The 20,066-nt window shown below is 52.4% G+C and overlaps 2 protein-coding genes across 10 annotated transcripts; both read left to right on the forward strand.

Moving 5' to 3' along the window:
* Positions 1 to 351: 351 nt before the first annotated feature.
* CDKN1A (cyclin dependent kinase inhibitor 1A) lies at positions 352 to 4,714 on the forward strand. 4 transcript variants are annotated; one of them, XM_082778366.1, is made up of 3 exons: positions 352 to 374; positions 2,364 to 2,774; positions 3,276 to 4,714. In XM_082778366.1, exons 2-3 carry the CDS (start codon positions 2,372 to 2,374, stop codon positions 3,323 to 3,325), a joined length of 453 nt encoding a protein of 150 aa, XP_082634492.1. In that variant the 5' UTR covers positions 352 to 374; positions 2,364 to 2,371; the 3' UTR covers positions 3,326 to 4,714. The 4 variants fall into 4 exon arrangements, with proteins under 4 accessions (XP_082634492.1, XP_082634491.1, XP_082634490.1 ...); XM_082778365.1 differs by lacking the exon at positions 352 to 374 and adding an exon at positions 395 to 545; XM_082778364.1 differs by lacking the exon at positions 352 to 374 and adding an exon at positions 567 to 819.
* Positions 4,715 to 4,934: 220 nt separating this feature from the next.
* On the forward strand, positions 4,935 to 19,041 carry RAB44 (RAB44, member RAS oncogene family). Of its 6 annotated transcripts, none has more exons than XM_082778397.1 (16): positions 4,935 to 6,722; positions 7,899 to 8,100; positions 8,176 to 8,290; positions 8,531 to 8,699; positions 8,959 to 9,102; positions 9,448 to 9,538; positions 9,646 to 9,741; positions 10,087 to 10,274; positions 10,740 to 10,788; positions 11,040 to 11,134; positions 11,573 to 14,769; positions 15,231 to 15,312; positions 15,640 to 15,754; positions 16,538 to 16,639; positions 17,361 to 17,437; positions 17,891 to 19,041. In XM_082778397.1, exons 2-16 carry the CDS (start codon positions 7,915 to 7,917, stop codon positions 17,973 to 17,975), a joined length of 4,791 nt encoding a protein of 1,596 aa, XP_082634523.1. In that variant the 5' UTR covers positions 4,935 to 6,722; positions 7,899 to 7,914; the 3' UTR covers positions 17,976 to 19,041. The 6 variants fall into 6 exon arrangements, 5 of the variants coding, with proteins under 5 accessions (XP_082634523.1, XP_082634524.1, XP_082634525.1 ...); XM_082778398.1 differs by having other exon boundaries at positions 7,906 to 8,100; XM_082778399.1 differs by lacking the exons at positions 4,935 to 6,722; positions 17,361 to 17,437; positions 17,891 to 19,041 and adding an exon at positions 17,188 to 17,250 and having other exon boundaries at positions 7,513 to 8,100.
* Positions 19,042 to 20,066: the final 1,025 nt, after the last annotated feature.

The raw sequence follows: 20,066 nt of genomic DNA on the forward strand, positions 1-20,066 counted from the left end.
TCCCCTTCCCATTTGAATTCCGCCCTCCAGCGGCCCAGGAAAGACCGCGGTGGGATGCGGAGCCCCCTCCAGCCAGCAAAAACGCCGTTGCTGAAGATCCCAGCGTCTCTTGCTTGGCAAGGGGGCGGCCCCGCGGCCCCCGTTTCCTGCATCCGCTGATGGGGGGTTCCCGCATCGCCCCGCGTCCCCTGTCCGGCAGGCCCCGCATCCCCCCGGACGCCCCGGGTCGGGGCCGGGGTGGGGCCGAGACGCGGGGGCGGGGGGGAAATCCCGGGAGACTCCGTGAGCGGCGGGAGGCACCGCCCCGGCCCGCCCCGCCCCGCTATAAAGGGCGGAGAGCGGCACCGGGCAGCGACGGGAGCGGCGACGCGAGGGTGAGTGCGGCGGCGGTGGCGCTCGGTGCGGGCCGCATCGCCCTGCGGGTACTGGTGCTCGCCGGGGTTAGGCTGCAAGAGGAGGAGGAGGCGGCGGCGGCAGCAGCAGCAGCAGCAGCAGCAGCAGCTCCTCCTCGCCGCTGCCGCTGGGAGGGCGGTGGCTGTGCGCCGGTAACGGGGGAGCGGGGAGGTGGCGGCCGGGTTTAGGGTGGCCCGACGCCGGGTGGCGCTCGCCCCCCGGTGGCGGCGGGCCGCAGAGCATCCTTCGCCCCAGCCGAGCCGGGGGCGGTGGAGCGGGAGCCCCTTCCCCACTCCGGGCCGTTGGCGCCGTGAGCGCGGCGCCCTTTGCCCCTTCCCCGGGCTTAGCGTCGCGTCCGCTGCCGGGTGCAGGATCTCCTCGCAGCGAGCGGGTGGGACCGGGAGCGGGCAGGTCCCGGTGCCGCAGGTGCCAGCGGGGCCGGGAGGGGGACGAGGGGGTCGTCGCTCGCCGCGCCCGGGAGCGTCTCGGCCTCGCCGGACGAGGTCCGACCGTGCGCCCGCATCACCTGCCGGCCCGGCCCGTGGAGCTGGGGAGGCTGCGGAGCGGAGCCACCCCCGTGGGAGGGGACGGCGACCTGGCCCCGGTCCTTCCGCGTTCGGCCGCCCGCAGCCGTGACTCAGGCCGAAGCTGCGTGGTGGCACCCAGGCCCCCGCGGCGGCTGGAGGATGGGGACCTCGAGGCGTGGCGGAGGCGGGCAGGGCTGAGGGTGGCCGGGCCGGGTGTCGGAACATGTCCCCTGCCCGGTACCTGCCGGGGCTTGCCCGGACATGCTGGGACTTGCCTCGCGATGAGGTCACCCTGCTCGCGCTGTGGCTGCCAGCGGATAGGAAGCTGCATTTCTGTTTTTCCTCGGGGATGCTCACTGTGGGGTGGGAGCAGGGCAGAGGGTCGGGGCGACCCCGTCTGGGGGCCCTCCGGCAGCCCCTGGGTGTGCTGAGCCGGCTGCCTGGGTGGTGATGTGTGGTGGGGACCTGGGCTAGGACAGATCTTCCCTAGACCTTCCCAGCTGCTGGGGCTGGGGACAGGAGGCTCACCCCCTATCCTGGGGGAAGTCTGGAAGGGTGCATGTCTGGGGGTCTGTTGGGGTCCTGGCTTTGGGGATCTCAGGTGGGGTGAGAAATGGCAAAGCTGTCTTGCATGAAGGGATTTTTGTGTGTTTGTGAATCCTTTTTTAACCAGATCTAGTGAACACAGCTGCCAAAGTGGGATTGAGTTCCAAAAGCCGTTAATCCCAGAGTGGTGTTGGTTTTGCTATGATAACAAAGCTGATCTCACAATGGTGGGTGGTGCAGGGGATCCATTAGCCCCACACATGTGTCAGGGGAGGGCTGCTTGGAATGGAAGCCTTTGCCGCTTACCTTGAAGGTCAAGGCTGTTAGCATTAATTTGGAAAAAACAAACGGGGTCTTGCCCCTGGTTACCCAACAGCTTCTTAGAGTTGACAAATTGGTTAAAAGTGATCAAACTTGCAGCATGTTCTTGCAGCTGCTTAAAAGGCTTCCTTGCCACTGAGCCTGGGTTTTTGAGATGAAGAAACTAGCCAGAAAAACATCCGGTTGCTTCACTTGCATGTGTGCCTGCCTGAGTCTTTGTGACTGTATGGAAATGGGAATGAGGTGGGATTTTAGACTGAGGTGCTGGATGCTCTGCCATGGCAGGGCTTCACCTGCTGGAAGAGGAATGGGGAATGACAACACTTGTACATTTCCCCATCTCTCTGAATCACTCCAGGCTGTGTTTGACTTCATTTATGTTTGAGTTTATGACCAAGACACCACTAAAAGCCCAGAACGAGTGTTGGCAGACAGGGGCTCCACTCTAGGCTGTTTTGCTGCCCAGCAAGTCCCACCCTGGCTGCAAGCTGCTTTGCCCTGGCAGTAGATGTGTCAGCCCTTTGGCTTGCTCATGGCTCACCCAACACCCTCTAACCTGTTCTGCTTTCCTCCCAGCTGCCACGATGCCCCTGTCGCAGAGCAGGGCTGGGCAGGTGCCATGCAGTAGCAAGGTGTGCAGGAACCTCTTTGGCCCTGTGGACCACGACCAGCTCCAGAATGACTTTGAAGATCTGTTGAGGCAACACCTGGAAGAAGCTCAGCACCGCTGGAACTTCAACTTTGAGACAGAGACACCATTGGAAGGACACTTCAAGTGGGAGAGGGTACTCCTGGCTGAGCAGCCTTCCCAGGAGATCCTCAACCTTGGCAAGGCCACCAGCAGTGAGTGCAGGAGCTCCTTGGCTCACAAGGTCCCATCTAAGGACCATCTTGGTGGGTCTCATGCTGAGGCATCTCAGCAGAGCTCAGAGTTTGGCAGGGCTGGTTCTCCACAACACTTGAAACGTGGGCAGGCCACCATTAAAGGTGAGTTTTGGTGTCCTCCTGTGTACTCAGTGTCATTGCTGGTGTCATGACCATCCTGGTAGGGACAGGTGGAGGGGATTAGGTGCAAGAGCCTTGTCTGACTCCTGGCCATGGGATCTTCATTCATCTTTCCTGGGGAAGTGGAACCTGTCTTCCAAGGGGAAAGGCTGCAGACTGGGGTTCCTTTGATTGCTGAGGGGTGGGCAGTGAGTTCACACCAGGGTTGGAGGTCTTGTGACTCAAAATGACCCAGGACAGTTCATCAGCTTCAGTTCCCATGACCTGAGCCTGTCCTCAGGATCAAGGTGAAAATACAGTTCAGAACAGTCACTCCTGGGAGAAGAGATGGTGGAGGCTATTCTCTCCTGGAACTCATGGCTTTGATAGGTGGCTCTAAGATGAAGCATCCCTGGGCTAGGTTTTGGGGTGCTGACATGGGAAGCTTCTGCTGCTTCTGATGGGCTGGAGGCATTTTTTTAACCCTCTCTTCCTGCCCTCCAGACTTCTACAGCTCCAAGCGAAGGGTTGTCCGTGACAAGCCCAGGCTGTGACTGCTACCATCTGGGACAGATGCTGATGTGCTCTGGGGTTATCTCTGGCTCTTTCCCCTACCCTGTACTGTGTAAGTTGTGTGTATCAAGCAATGTTGAGTCTGTAGTTCCCTATTTATGAGTCCCTCTGGGGTCCTGAGAGACCTTCACTGTGTGCAATGTGTAAAGAAGAGTAGGAGCCCATGTTGAAGATTGCAGCCCTGCCAAAGGGATTGAAGAGGACTGAAATGGGGCATGTGGGACTGTCCAAGTCTATCCTCTGTCCTGTGTTGGTAGGACCAAGCACTGTCCTTGCACCATTTTTGCACTATCCTGCTGTCCAACCACGGTTCTTCCCTGCCTGATGGCCAGCTACGGAAGATGTGTCAGCTCTGTGGCACTAGAATTCATCAAGGTCACCAATATGGATTGCAGAGCAGTGGGACAGCCTGGCGCAGAGTACACAGCATCACTGGCATGTGGTGCTGGCACAGCAGGATGGACATGTCTTGGTGAGCCTTCTACCACAAGGGGAAGCACAGCAATGCTGGGGGCTGCTCCTTCCCCCCAGGAAGGAAGTACTGGTACCTGGACAGCCCTTCCTCTGAGTGGCTCTATGATGCTATCAATGGACACCAAAGTGGTGATGTGCTGGAGGTCCTCAGCACAGCCCCTGTGGGGCCAGCAATGCCTGAAAGACTTTGGGTTGCCCTGAACTCTGACCCAAACTCCCATTTCCTCATGTTGTTGGCTTGAGTGGTGCTGTTTGCCCTCCTGTTGTGCCTCATTCAATGCTGACACTAGGCTGGAGAGCTGCTGCTCTGGCACTGTAAGACTGCTTGAGGGATGGAGTCTTGCTTGTGAGGATGAAGCTGAGAGAAGTTGTAGCCTTTTCCTGAACTTTTTTTCTATTAAGGAGCTGGGGGAGAGGACCCTTGCCTGGCTCTGCAGAGTGAGCAGCTTCTGTTGTCTCTGGGATGCGGGGATGTCCTGGCAGTGCCACATGGTGCTGCAGGACATGTCCTTGCTCTTGAGGGACTCAGTGCTGCCAGGTCTCAGCACTTTCACTGGGTTCATCTCCTGCCCTGCTGCATTTGGACTCTGGAAACTGGTGCAAGATGGTCCCAGGTGGAGTAGGGATGGGGTCCACCTCCCACCTTGTACCATGGTGCACTTTGCTGTCGAAGAAGCTGGCAAGCTCCCAGCACTAAATGTTTATTTATAAAAATGCTATTAAGGCTGCCTGGGGGAGGGGAAATACCTGTTTGTCTATAAATGTAACTGAATAAATACAAGTCTTGTGTAAGGAAATCAGTGGCTGTGGATTAATGGAAATAACTATGCTTTGTGGTGAGCTGGGAGCAGGGTCTGTCTGTGGGGGGAGGTGACTAGGTACCTGCCTGGTAGGATGGGCTGGGGACTACTTTAGGGATGCAACCCTGCATTGTGGGCTGTGCCTGCCTTTGGTCTGTCTGGGAGTAGGGATGGAAGCTTCAGCAACCATGGAGCTGTGCTTTATGTGGAGCCAGGTGGGGAGGGGCTGTCATAACACTGGATGATATCTTGGCTTGAAACATTGAAGCCATGAGATGGGAGTTGTTGAAGAGTGGTGGTGTGGTGAAACCTCACCCCAAACAGTCCACTTAACCCTGCCCAATTGTGGAATTGGGTGTGGAATTAGCACTGTGGTGCTCCCCCAGTGTCCTCAGCAGAAGCTGCTGCCACATGTGTGGGGACCTCTGCTATCTATGTCATGCCTCTGCTTCCACATGCCCAGAAGCGCCCCTTGAAATTCTTGTGGAGTGTTATCATTGTGCAGTCTTTTAGCTGTTGCTGTCTCAAGCCCTTTTAATATTTTCCCTTTAAGTCAGTCCTTCCAACCCCTTTGACTGTTGCCAGCTGCTCCCCTCTGCTGTCACTTCACCTTTGTCAACAGCAGTGATGGTTGAAGAAGGGAGAAGTAAATCTGCAGCTGAACATCCCCCAGCACTGTTCATGGGGCTCTGGAGACAGCCAGGACCTGGCTCCTGTAGTCCTGGATATGATGTTTGTGCTGCCCTGGGAGACCCCAGCCCTGACTGGGGAGTGGCTCAGGCACTAACCCCTCATGTTCCTAATATGGCGTTAAATCCCCTTTGATCAGTGCCTTCCTGGGGTCTTCTCAGGGCCAAAGAGTGCTATGGCTGCTGCAGGTTTGTGCTGCCCTAGAGCTGCTGAAGGATGCTGGAAGGATTCTGCAGAAGGATTCTGCAGTTGGTCAGCCCCACCTCCCCCTCCCTGCCTTGCAAGCCATTCCATCGTAAGTGCTGCTGTTTGGAGATATTTAGGGTTCTCCCCAAAAAATCATCCCCAAGGAAAAGCAAAGCTGAAATGCAGCCTTCTCTGTGCAGTGGCAAATGGCCACAGGGGCTGCAAGAATTAGAGATCAACGTGAGATTGGGGTGCTCTCCAAACAACCCAGCCTGTGTCTGGAGGGAGGCTGTGTTGATGCAATCTGGGGTTATGGGCACAGGCTTTGCCTTTGGAAAGCAAAACCAGAGCAGTCATAGCCTTTGCCCGTGTAATGAAGCAGTCCTCTGTGAGGGCAGTAGCTGGATGTAAATTCTAGTTATAATCTAAAGATAATAATTGACATTTCCCTTTGTTGTTCTTTAACCTTTTTCTTGGGATGTCTTCTCATTTTGCAGTTAAAGCTAAACAAAAATGAGTGCAACCCATTTATTCTGCCATCCTGCTGCAAACCAGAGTGGTTGAAGGCAGCTGAGCCGGCAAGTACTTTCTCAGTACTGGCTGTACGTGGTGTCAGTAATTCCAGCAGCATCCCCTGGAAAAGACTGGTACAAGCAGCATAGAGGTGATTTCTCCAAATCCTGGGGCCAAAGCCAAATCCTACAAGGGGATTTTGCAGGTTTGCTCCTTCATCACTGGGATGTTATAATCCAGTAGTCTTTTACATAGATTAGTAGATTGAGTTATTTGGCCTTTTGAACTAATGTTTGCTGTTTCTCTGATGCATTTCCCCTGCCTTGCCCCAGACACGTTCCATCCTTGGCCAGATGCTGCAAATGAGGAGAGGACAGGGACTTCTGCTGTGCTTACAAGTGGTGGTGGAGATGCTGCTGCAGGGCTATTGTAGGTTCAGGACAGTTTTAGGGTGTCCAGTGACCCCCTCAGGCAGGCTCTTCGCATACTTGCTTGCAGCACAGCAAACAGGAAATGTGTGCACCGGTAGTTGAGTGCAACCCAAAAACGGAAAGCTGCCTTGAGTAAGAGAAAATGACAGCTTGGGCGTGGGGCAGGCGGGTGTGCAGCAGCAATGCCCTCGGCGTGGGGCTGATATCCCTCTAACCTCAGGGAACCTCACAGCACGGCCAGACAGTGCCCTGAAGCTCAGGATACCTTTCAGCACACAGAAAAGGTAAGTTTTGCTCTAGAGGTGGCTCATGCATCACCTTAAATAATAGAAAAGCAAAGAAAAAATATTTTTGCTAGTGTTAGTGACTTACAGTTTAGATTTCGGCCCTCTGTTACTCCTGGCTGTGCAGCTGCCAAATTTTGGCAGTGATGACCCTATGGAAGCCTGTCAGCAGGAAATATCTCAGACTTCAGTGTTTAAATTCATTTTTTTTTCCATCTTTTCCTTGTTCTGTGTCCCCGTTTCATGGTGTGCAGCAGGCTCAGCTGTCTGTGGTGATGGGGCAGGTAGCTAGGGATTTTTCCACCACCTTCAGCTGTTTCCCCAAAAAAATGTTGCTTATGCTGTCTTAGAGGCTGGGATCACAAAACAAGGTACCCAGATTCTGCCCCCACCTTGCTGGGTTCCCTGTGGGACCCCAGTGACTTTGCAGGACCCTCTTATGTCTTCATGATGCTGTGGGATGGTGCTTGTGGGTGCTGCACAAGAGTTGAAGAGGATGTGGACATTTTGGGGGCCTATTCCTGCATTTCCGGTGCACCTTAGGGCTTAGCAAAATTGCTGTTTCACATTGCAAAAGGAAAGAAGCCAAGGGATGGAGCAGCACGGGGTTTCCCCAGGCAGAGCACAAAGACAGGCTTCTACCCTGGCCAGCTTTTGGTCACAATTTGGTGATGCTGTGAGGCACCAAGGATGGGAGGTTTGAACCAGGGGAGAATGTATGGGCACAAGTGGAAACCTCCCCAAGGCTGCATGCAACTCTGCTCAGGGATGACTCACAGCTGTGAAAGCTGGGGAGGGGAATTTTAAAAGATGCTGATGAGCTCCCACAAAACAGGTGGAGCCACTCAGCTTTGCTCAGACTGAGCATCACCCCAGCTGGTCCTTTGCTGAGGGCTATGGCACCTCCCAGGTGGCCTTCAGCCCTGGATGCTGCCCTGCATGTCCCCTGTAGCCCGGGCAGCCTGAGCAGGGCAGAAGCTGTGTGCCTGGTGGGTGCTGGGCTCAAAGCCTGGCTGGTGGGGATGGCTGTTGCTGTTGGCTGAGGCCACGTTTGCTCTGTGCAACCGGAGATAAGTGCCTCTCTTCCTATTGCCAAACCTGCCAGCCACTCAGGGCTGTTTCCACCAGTTAAAATGAATTTCTGAGACTCAGTAATCACTGGTTCCCCCTCTGCAGTACCCAGCTGTGAGCCATGGCTGAACACCGGGCAGGTGCCAAGGGCCGGCGCATGGGCTCCAGCCGTCGCAGGCAGCTCTGCAAGGATTCTGGTCCCAGCGAGGAGCCACTGTGGGCATCTAAAGTCATGCAGAAGGTGCAGGACTTCATCCAGGGGCACCATAAGGACCAGACAGGGTTCATCACTCGCTCAGACATGCAGGTAAAGAATGGGACCACTGGGATCCTGATGACTGGATGTTTTTTTTTTTTTTTTCCTAATTTCTTTTATTCTTAGAAGTTGCAGGAGAAGAATTTCCCATGCAGCACGGAGGAGCTGGAGCTCCTCTTTGATGGGCTGGATGCTGCTGGCACCGGGCAGTTGAACACTGAGGAGTTCGTTGCCGGGCTCTGTAAGTACCAACACAGTGTCTCCAAGCATCCTGGTCCCGTCCCAGTGCCCCTTTTCCAAGAGGGATCTGCAACACTCCCTGTTCTGGGTGGCACACAGTGGCCCAAAAACAGCCCTGCAGCTGGGCTCTGAGCCCATGGCTCACTGGGTCCAAGTGCACTGGAGCAGCTCGGAGAAGTGCTGGGATGGTGAATGCCAGGATTTGGGTTGGGCACTGAGGGTTCGGGCTGTGTTTTGACAGGGCAGTTCCTGAGCTCCCAAAAGGCCAGCAGGGACCATCGCCAGCGGAAAACAGCATCCTGGAGGAACTTAGTCTTTGCCGGCCCTTTGTTGGAGGGGGTAGACAGTGAGGAGCAGAAACGCTTTGCAGCATTCATGGACCAGCTGGGCACAGATGACATCTCTGAAGAGTGAGCAGCCTGGCTTAGCACCTATGGGTGTCCTGCAGGATGGGGCAGAGCTGCCTGAGGTTGGAACAGGGCAGGATTTTCCCCCAGTTTGGTCCCCCTACAGGCTGCAAGCACTTTTTCCTGGGTGCAGGAGCAGGGGACAGGATCATGGCCACTGTCAGGACCACATGTCCCCAGCAGCATGGGCTAAATGATAAGAGACGCCAGAACTGGCAGGGCATTGGGGGATGTTTGCTGCCAAAAGCCTCTCTCTCAGCAGGCGGGAGATCTGGCAACTCTGGGCCAAGCTCCGGAAGGATGAGCCACAGCTCCTGGGCAACCTGGAGGACTTCCTGGCCAAGATGAGGCATCGCATTCAAGAAGCCAGGAGCAAGAAGGAGGTCTTGGAGGTGACCCTGAACAAGTGAGTCACCCCATGACATCAGAGAGGGACAAGGAGGGGAACAGGGACAGGAAGGATGGGGTTCCTGCTCACCCCAGCCATAGAGATGCGCCCAAGGAGGCATCCAGCAGTGAATGGAGCTGAGGTTTTCCTTGATTTCGATGTTTGGGATTGAGCTCCCTCTACAGTCACTCACAGGACAGCAAAAGTGTCAGACTCCTGGACACATCCTTGCTGGGTGAATGCCTCCAGGCAGCCATGGCTGCAGTCTGCAGGTTGCATGGGCAACATGGGGTCCCCAGACCTGCACCCTTTTTGATGAGGTCTGAATCCCCCCCGACCCCTCAACCCTGCTGTCCCTACCAGATGTGTGGCTGACCACAACCTGGAGGTGCAGCGGCTCTGTGCAGCCATGGAGCAACAGATCCAGCAGGAGCAGGAGCGGCTGGAGCAGGAGGTGGGTTTATTAGCTGCTCATCCCCTCCAGCCATCCACTCTGGGTGGACCTAGTGCCCCCAAACCTAGATGGATGGGTGGGTGCCAATGTTCCTGTTGCCACTCCAGAGCATGGCCCGAAGCCACTTGCATGGCATGGAGCTGCAGCGAGTCCTGGATGCCAGTGAAAGGGAGGTGCAGCGCTTGGTCACAGCACAGGTAGAGGTGAGATGATCCCAAATCCTGGTCCCCATTGCAATGCAGAACTTTGAGCTGTGCCTTTACCTTTGGCATGGTGTTGTACACCTGATCCTGGACAGTCCCTACCAGCCCTTGATGCAAGTTACCACACAGGACCTCCATCACCTCACCTCTGCCACCCTCATCCCCTTCCTCTCCTCCTTCCCTGGGAGCATCCAAATTGAGTTTTCCACCTGACACCCTGGGGGAAATCCAGCCCCAGGTCTAGAGGATATGGTGATCCACCATTTAGAGATGGTGATCCATTGTTTTTCATGTTGGGCCAAGGGGTCCCAGCTGGGTGTGAGTGTCATAGTTGTCATCCTGCAGCTGGAGACACGGTGCCACAGCCTCCGCAGCATGCAGCAAACTGCCAGCACTGAAAAGCAGCAGCTGGAAGAGAGCAACCGGGTGCTGGAGGAGCAGCTGCAGCACATCAACCTGCAGCTGCAGCAGACCCATGGGTACCTGTGGACCACAAGGGCCGCGGTAGCTCGAGAGCACATGGAGGAGCTGCAGTGAGTAGCTGAGGGACCAGCATCTCCTTCTGCTCATACCCGGTTTCCTCCTGGGGTTTGAAGCAGATGGGATGTGAGTTGTGATGATGCTCAGCCATCATTTTGCTTCAGTTGGGGAGGCAGTGGTCTGGATGGTATGGATGAATAGTGGCTTGGTGTGCAAAGTATTGGAGGGGGGAGGGGGGAATACAACAAACAAACAAACAACAACAACAAAAAAAACAGGACTATCAGCATTATGCACTGAATGTCCTTTGAAGGTAGTCCCAGGAGATGGGGGCAACCTTCACCCAGGAGGACCCCAACCAGCACTGGTGCTAGGGCCAGTGGTGGGTTTTGTTGTCCCCCTCCTGGCTAGACCAAAGCCCATCACTACTTCTGGAGCTAGTGATGACCTGGGGGCAGGGATGGAGGCAGTGCAGAGGATGCATTTCCCATTGTGACCCCTGTGCTCTTTGCTTATAGGGACAGAGCAGTGGCAGAGCTGCCTGGTGAGATGCCACCATCCCTGCAGGTACTGCAGCCATGCATGGTAGGAACAGGATGGGGTGTCCCTGCTCCAGAGCCTGGCTTTCACACAGGGGGTTGGCACCATGTCCCACATGGTTGAAGAGGGATGGGGCAGCAGCATATTAGGGTTGATACTTCCAAATTTTGTGTGGGAATGTCTGTAAACTGAAGCTGGAAAGCTAAACATCATACGACATTGATACACTCCCTTGTCAAGCATTATTTTTCCCTTCTTTTTCTCTCCGTTCACCACAGATGAGTCCACAGCAGAGTGAGAAGTGTTGCTCAGAGGTGCAGATCAGGCTGGGGTCACAAGTTGGCAAGCCACAACGCAAAAACACCCACCAAGTGTAAGGGATCCTGGGCCCAGGTCCTCCACCCTCCCCAGGCTAAACAGCACGTTTCTTCCTTGAAGTGCTCCTTTCTTACCCATCCATCTCTCATCTCAGAGATCACATAGTTCCTTGCTCTGCATTGCTCCTGTTGGAGCAGGCACTCACTGTATCTGACTGAGATTTTTCTTTTAATCTCTGATAACATGAATGCGGAGCTTGGGAAGAAGCACGTTCACTTTCTCAGCTATGATGTGATCCTGGCTCTGTTTCTTTGCTGCTCTCTGAACTTGGCAGCTCCAGCCCAGATTGGAGATTTTGAGCATGGCACTGTCTGTAATACAGAGGGGTTTGGAGAGGGATAGGCAAAGAGGCAGAGGAAGCATCCTCCAAGGTGGAGGTGGATGGAACAGAGCTGCTGCCAAACTGTTCTCACACCATGTTCTGCTCTTGCAGGGTTTGGGAAAAGCTGCCAGCAGAAACAAGCATTTCAGGACTGCCAAGAGCACTCTCTGTAGAAGAGGACCCTTTCCCTGAATTTCTGAAAGAGGAATGTTTTTCTGACCAAGGTTCTTTGCTAAGAGAGATGAATGATGCAATAGCAGCTCTGAGCATGCAGCTGAAGCTACAGGCACCAGCTGCACTGGCAGAAGCTGCCTGTTGCCTGCAACATGATGCTGAGCCCCAAAAAGGACCAGAGGCAGCAACACTGCATAGCTCAGCCATTGGGGCCCCAAGGGATACCCATGTCGGTCACAAGCTGTTCAAAGAAGACCTGAGAGAGGGACGAACTGCAGCTGAGCTTCCTGCTTGGGACATGACACAGGCCAGTGCGTCCACTGAGGAGCTGGGGGCAGAGCAGGGAAACAGCATGGAGGGAGCAGGGCAAGGCCTGGAGAAGGTGAAAGGGACATTATTTGGGAAGGGAAAGGGTGCTGATGAGAGGGGGCAGATACTAAAGGAGGCTGAGCGTCCACAATGTGCACCCAGAGAGAGAAAAGAGACAGCTGATCAGGAATGGGTGGAGGTGGAGGAAGCAGAATGGGTGCGCAAAAAGACAGAACAGGAAAAGGCACAGCTGCCAGGAGATGCTGGAGAAGCAGCGTTAAGCCAGGGAGAAAATTTGGAGGCAACACCCGAGGGCTGGGAACTGGAGCTTGTACCAGGTTGGGACTTGGCCAGAGATGTGCTTGGGGAGCTGGGAGGGTGCCTGGAGCCGGAGCTGACATGCAGGGGTGAGGTGCAAATGGCAGCAAAGCAGGAAGACAGTGTCCTCCCAGGGGTGACAACGGTTCCCAACCCCAAAAATGTAGATGGGGAAGGTGACGGTGCAGAGGTGCAGTCATGGGGACAGGACAAAGGAACAGTGCAGGTAGATGCAGAACCAGCTCAGGTGCATGGAGCAAAGCATCGCAGGAGTCATGGAGCAGCCTGTGAGCTCCCAGCTGAGGCTGCAGAGGAGGAGAAGGGTGCAGGAGAGGCAATGCAGGGAGGGCAAGGTGATGCCTGGCTACAGCCCAGTGGGGAAGATTTTGGGGACATGAAGGAAGGGACCGCACATGCACATGTGCTACAGCTAGAGGCAGTGCCACAAGCTGAAACACAGGAAGGGGCAGTGGTGGCAGGTGTGCAACAGCTGGAGGCCCTGAGCAGTGCTGCCAGTGTGCAGCTGCTTGCAGAGCTGGGGGAGCTTGAGGCAAGCCCAGGAGGGAGCCCAGCAGCAGAGCTACAGCACCGAAGTGTTGCTGGTGCCCCAGGTATAGAGCACGCAGGGAGCAAGGGGCCAGATGTACAGCCCCTGGAGGGGGCTGGTAGAGCACAGCCAGGGCTGGAAGAGAGAACGAGTGCTGCTGCAGTGCTTGGTGAGGGCCTTTCCCCAGCAGAAACCCCTATGGAGTACCTAGGTCTGCCTAGGCTGGTCCTGATTAATGCTCAGACACTGGGAATGGAGGAGGCAGAACACTCTCCAGCAGAGACTCTGCTCTGTGGGGGTCTTATCCCAGAAGCCCCAAGGGATGTGGGGCACCATATGACCATTCGTCTCAGGGAGGAGGCTGGGGATGGGGGACAAGGACCAAGCGAGCCTGGGCTGCCAAATCAGCCTCTGCTTGATCCGCAGGGAGCAGAAGCTGGGCTGGCAGAGGGGGCTGCTTCAGAGGTGCCACAACAGAAGAAGGCTGGAAGCATGGAGGTGCTGGAGGCCCTGAGCAGTACTGCCAGTGTGCAGTTGCTTGCAGAGCTGGGGGAGCTTGAGGCAAGCCCAGGAGGGAGCCCAGCAGCAGAGCTACAGCACCAAAGTGTTGCTGGTGCCCCAGGTACAGAGCAGGCAGGGAGCATAGGGCCAGATGTACAGCCCCTGGAGGGGGCTGCTAGAGCACAGCCAGGGCTGGAGGAGAGAACGAGTGCTGCTGCAGTGCTTGGTGAGGGCCTTTCCCCAGCAGAAACCCCTGCGGGGAGCCCAGTCCCTGATGGACTGGTCCAAGATAATGCTCAGGAATTGAAATTGAAGGAGGCAGAGTCACTTGTGCAGGTGGAGGAACTCTTATCAACCCCTGGAGGGAGCACATGGGCTGACCTGCAGCCCCTGGTTGAAGAAGGGACTGGGGAAGTGGCACAGAGCCAAGCTGTGGCTTTGGAAGTGGGGCTGTGCAACACAGATGTGTGGGATGGGGATGCTGATGCACCTGTGCCCCTTCCAGCTGTGGCTGCTTTGCATCCTGAGTATGCTTCTGCCACTAAATATCCTTATCCAGATGTAAAACTGGTAGCACTTAATGATCCAGATGAGCAGGTCCTGGAAGAAAACCAAGCTCTGGAAATTTTCCAGGAAAAGAGTGCTGATGCAAAGGGGAGGCCTCTGGCTGGAGCTCAAGGTCTGGGAGTTGTGCAGGGAGCTAGAGTAGAGGCAGAGACAAGGATCTTAGTTGAAGTTCAGCATTTAGAATTAAAGCAGGGCCATGATACTAATGCAGCCACACTGGCCGCCTCTGTTTCTGAGGTGCCTCTACAAATTAGCACTCTAAATTGGGATATGGTGATGCAGGAGGATGTTCTTATTCCAGATGTGCAATGGCTAGGTGGTTCGGGACAGGCAGCCCAAAGTGAGCTCCTGGAGGAGGTCTCATCAGAGGAAGAGAAGATGAGGCTTCATGCTGCTCCCCAGCAGCCACAGGAGAAGCCACCATGTGTGATAGAAACCAAGCGAGTAGCTGCTGGACCTGCTGAGCCTCCAAAACAAGAGGTGCCACCAGTGTCAGCCTTTTGCACAAGGGTCCAAGAGCAGGAAGGTACTGGGAATGATCTGCTGGGGATGAATCTCAGAGACAGCACACTGGTGGATGCAGCCAACAGCAGGGTGCAGCCTCAAAGGCATCTCTCAGAAGAGTGGAGGGAAGACCGTGATGTTAGCCAACCAGAGAAGAAAAAAGAGATTGGGCAGAAAATGAGCCAGGAAGGTGAGCCCAGCCCAGGAGAGCAAGGAGCTATGACTGTGAATGGAGCAGGAGCTTCCCCAAGGGGCTCTTCTGAAGTCTCCCTGGACCCAGACCACTTGTACAATGTGCTGTTTGTTGGTGATTCCCATGTGGGCAAAACATCCTTTCTGTACCGGTTGCATGCCAACACCTTCAACCCACACCTCACTGCCACAGTAGGTAGGTTTCCTCTGACTGCGCTCTTGAGGGCTCTACACCTACTTGTGTGACCACCACAGTTCCCTTTCCTCTGCCCCATAAGCTGCTGGAAGTCATTACATGTGCATTACTGCTCACTCAAACCTGTCACCAAGGACCAAGTAGGACCACCAACATACCTGGGTGCTCACAAGCAGGTAATGGTGGTCCTCCTTGCCCTCTCTGGGGCAATACTGATGGCCCCAGTGGTTTTTCTCTCTGGTCTGCCTTTTGTCTCTGTTCTCTGAACCAAGCTGGTCTTACTCATTGTGAAATTTGAGACCTTTCCAAAATTCAGCCATCAGAGATCATGAGTTCCTCTGGAACCATCCTGCTTCAGATGTGGCCCCACACTATGCCTACACAGCATGGCTTCTCCATCCATTATCTATCACAGTGGTCAACTCTATGATAACAAAACATCCCCTTTCTGTGTATCCTAGGACTGGATTATCAGGTCAAAAGCCTCATCATGGACAACAAGCACTTTGCTCTCCGCCTATGGGACTCAGCTGGGCAGGAAAGGTGAGGTGCTGTGCTGTATGACTGGGAAGAGCAAAAAAAGCTTTTCATTTTTTTGGTAGCTTAGTGGAATCAAATGTTTTGCCTGTGCTAAGCAAAGGCGATTGTTTAGGGATGGACTCTGTGTGATCTGATAAAAAATAATAGAGAAAGTAATTAAGATAAAAGTAAGCACTCAGGCTGTCTGCATGGCCTCTTCAATCAGGATAGGAGCAAATTTTTTTTTCCTTTTTGATCAACCCATGTTTCCGGTTTTCCCTCTGGGATTTTAGATTGGTTCTAGGTGAAACCTCCATACTCCATCCTGGTGATGGTTTGAAATGTCCACAGGTACCACAGCATCACCAAGCAGTTCTTCCGGAAAGCAGACGGGGTGGTGCTGATGTATGACATCACGTCACAGTACTCCTTTGCAGATGTGCGCTACTGGCTCAGCTGCATCCAGGTGAGCAAGGCAGGAAAACCTTGTTCCCCCTCATGGCCTGGGGTTTCATGATGACTGGCATCAGCATTTCACCATTTGACTTCTGTCATTGGTTGTGGCTGGGCAGCTGGTAGCTGCTAAGCACTTTGCAAAGGGCATTCTGCCTTGCTTTGGTCATAAACTGATTTTTATGGAAGGATTTAAACAATTCAGGTGCTCACGTTTTTCATATTTTTGCAGTGAAGGTTGTTAATAACTTTTGTTTTGATTGCTAAACTTTTTAAAATTAAAAACTGCTGCAGAAAAATGGATAATGTTGAAAGTGATTTTGGTAACACTTAAGTAAAGCATAGTCCTCTTTTGAGTACTGAGAAATAGGAGGTAACTCATGCCTTCTTAAAAACTTCCTGCCAGAGATTTTTCAATTAAGTATAAAATGTTTAAAAAATAATTATAATAATAATAAAAAAAAAAAAGGAACAAAATAGTCTGTCACTATGCTCAGTGCCCATAAATCACAGTCAGAGCATCTTCTGCAGGGTTCTTGAACTCAAACACAAAGCAAGTTAACCCTGTAGTGAACTTGCCTGGTTCCCTACCCTATTAATAGACCAGGACAGATGACTTAACAACAAACATTTTCTTAAATGCTGTTAAGTGAGTTTAAGAATTTAAAGTTTTGTTACCAGACCAAATCCATGCACATACTTCATGATGTTCCAGGATGTCTTTGGGCAGTGTGTCTGGCTGTGATTCAAGGAGGATGTAGGTGTGCTCCTGATTCTTTCCTGTTTTATTGTCCAGGAGGGAGCAGATGATGGAGTCACTATTCTGCTTCTTGGGAACAAAACGGACTGTGCTGCAGAGAGACAGGTCCCTACTCAAGAGGCAGAACGCTTGGCTGAGGTAGGTGCATGGCCCTGCTGCAGCATGCTGCCCACACAGATTCAGTAGGGACACCCAAGGATGGAAGCCACCAGCTCCTGCCTGCCTGGAACCTGCATTACAAAATGCAACTTTAGTGCATCAGGGGACAGCAAAACGATCTCTGAACCCATCTTATCATTGCTGGGAAATGCCATGCATCTTCCCAGCATAGTCCAAATAATAAAAACACAGAACTCTCTCATGTTTTAAAGATATTGAACACTAAAAATATGATCAATCTCTTAAAATGTAGGTGGCTAATAAAAAGTAGATAAGAAGAAATCCACCTTTACCTATTTAATTTCAAAGTTTCTGAGGTTTGGGCCAGTATCCCCTGACTGATTCTGCCAATGGAAGCAGCAGGACAAGGGATTAGATGCTTTGTTTCTCACAAACCTGTCACTGGCAGGTACAAAAACCCAGTAACACCTCATTGCTCTCTCTGCATTTGCTCCACTAACCAGGCTGGATTGCATTGTTCTCTGCAGTAGTAACCTTCTTCTTGACACTAAATGTTGGTGTTGCAGCTACCAGAAGAGTTGGATTTCACCCTCACATTGCAGTAAATCAGTTATTGAGTTACCTGTTCCTTTGAGTCCTTCTGTTTCCACTTGACCATGATGTTTCTTGGCTATTTGCTCCCATATGAAGCTATTCCAATGCAAGGAAATCACATTTCTCTGTGGACTCTGTCTTCCAGGAGTATCAGCTCATATTTTATGAATGCAGCGCTGCCTCTGGCCACAACGTTGCTGAGTCCATGGTCAGCCTAATCAGGTGAGGCCTGTGCCTGTATTTTGTCAGCTGTCCTGAATTTCATGGACTTCCTCCTGCCTTTTTCACTAGGAAATGCTGGCATCTCACTGTCACCACAGCCTCCGTGTCCCCAAGTGCCATGGAGAGCTCCCAGAGCAGCACATGCATGGCCAGGATGAGCTGGGGAGGTTCTGTGGGATGTCACCTGGATGTACAGCATTGCAAGGGGATGAAGGAAACCCTTCTCAGGATGCTGCTAATTTCTTCCTGAGTTGCTTGAAATCAGTTCTGTCTGTGATTGGATTTAGGTTGGCATTTTCAGCAGAGTCTGCAGTTCTCACAGCGTGCTGAGCTGGAAGGCTCTCAACTCTGCACTGCACTGAGTCCCCTTACCAATGCTTGTCCTAAAAAAATATAATAGCAATGCAAAATATGGGGGAAAGCACCTGACTGACTAACTTTCTTATTGCCCAGGTCACTCAAAGTTCGTGAAGATCAATTGAGAAATAAGACAGAAGAGGTAGCAAAGCTGCCTCAGAAGAAAAAGGGCTGCTGCTAGTGATGAACAGAGTCCCTGCTGTAGTCTGAAACTGCTGTGGCAGAAAAGCAAAAAAAAAGGATTCTTGACCACCAGCTCTGCTCCTTGTGTGCCTGTCTTGCCTGAGCTCCCTTGATGCTGAGAGCAAAAAATGCTACAGAGGAGAAGGCTGTTGTCTGTTCTGCTCCCTGCTCATCTCTGCTATTGCCAGTTGCCAGAGAGAACAAACCCTCCAAGAGACTTATTGGGAAACTGCACTGCCTTCACTTGAGGACCAAAACTGGGCTAATGAAGGAGGCAGAAAGGAACCCATCTGGATCCAAGATACTAGAACCATCCTGGAAGCAGCAGGCAGCAAAACCCAGTCTCAGGATAAAAGAAATGAGTACAGGGAGTCAGCAGAATGTTTAAAGCCATTTGTGCTGCTGTGCAGTGGGGACTTTGGCTCTGTCTTTACAAGCTGGTCAGATTCAGTTTGGACCAATGAAACATGCTGTATATCCTAAGTGCAGTGTAAGTCTCTCCAACTTGGCAAGGCAAAGCTGTTTTTCCCTTTTTCAGTTTCCAATGGCAGTGATCAGCAATGGGTCCTGTCTGAAAAAGATTAAAAACTTTGATCAAAACACCTTGAAAAGCTCCAAAAGCAAGTCCAGGATAACAGAAAGGACACTGAAGTGGTGGGGTGGTGAGGTATATAGACAGAGAAATGCTCATGGGTCCTTGTTTCACTTTAGTGCACCCAGAGCAGAGTCTTGCACTGTCACAGCAAACCCTCAGTACGGGCAGGGAAAAGTGAGCTTCTGCACCCTGCCCTTTAAAAGTGATACTTCTGATGAAGTACTGAATCTCAGTGTGACATCTAAAAAGGTACATATCACAATTTCTTTTTTTTTTTTTTAACAGCTTGATGCAGATAACCATATTTTTGCGGAGAAAGGCATACAGACTAAATAGATAAGAATATGAGTGTTACATTTTTGTGTTTTTATATATTCCAAAAATAAAAAAATAAAAAGCCACAACTGAGTTTCTGAATCTGTTATAGCTCGGCTTTCCAATGAAACAAGGTTACAGAACTCCTCATGTATGTACCTAGTTTCTCTTTCCCTGATTCTAACAGTGGCTTTTTTTAACGGTATCTGATAGTGATATCAAAACTCTGAGAAATTGCCACTTCTGTATTAATAAAGGCAGAAGTGACTGAGACTAATTCATGTCACCATTGTTGAAAAGTTGCTATATAAGTTTAGTCTTTATTAGGCAATGGAAAACTTACACTGCTAGGCAAGGACAGACTGCCGTTGCCCGGCTCACAGAATTATCCATTTAAACAGGGCACATGTGCTGCTCACAGTCCTGTCTAAGAAACACAGAGAGGTTTCCCTGCTGTCCCCAAAACCAGGTGACATCCAAAGCCAGGCTGGGGTTTTATTCCCTTATTCTCAAGAAAAGTCAACTCTGTATGATCCACAAAAAGTATTCAGAATTGATAATGATTTGCAGAGGGAGATGAATGGAGACCAAAGAATGACCATGCTCGGAAAAATCAGGGTCATGAGCTCCACCAGGGAGGGTGGAAGGTACTGTCACTTTGTAGTGACTGTAGCTGAAGAAGCAGCATCAGTGCTGATAGCTCTCTTAGACGTGCCATCCCCTTTGCAGTGCCCCAACACCTCTGTATCACCAAAGCCCCCATCCCCTAAGAGTCCTTCCCAAGTCCATCCTTTTGCCAGTGGCCATCCTCCACTGGCCCTAATTTTTAAAGAACTTTATTTGCTTAATGTAATATATGATACTACTCCATAACAACATAAAACACACTTTGCAAGTCTGATCTGTGATGAGAGAAGCACCATTTCAGCCTGATCAACCGAAGTGGGCTCCTTTCACCGGCTCTGTAATGGTTCCTGACTGCACGGCCACTGTACAAAACTGCCCATGTGCTGAAGTTCGACAACAGATTACCTTTTCCCTTTACTCGCATTGCATGCAGCTGTTTCTGCTTTTCCTGCACAATCCTGCTACTACAGAAACATTTGTATCTGCCACATAAATGTAAGGCGTTGAGGCCGCTGAGGCTATATTCTCCCGTTAGATGGCAGCAAATGCAGC

The sequence above is a fragment of the Aythya marila genome (genome assembly GCF_965140915.1).
Source record: "Aythya marila genome assembly, chromosome: 24".
Lineage (NCBI taxonomy): Eukaryota > Metazoa > Chordata > Aves > Anseriformes > Anatidae > Aythya > Aythya marila.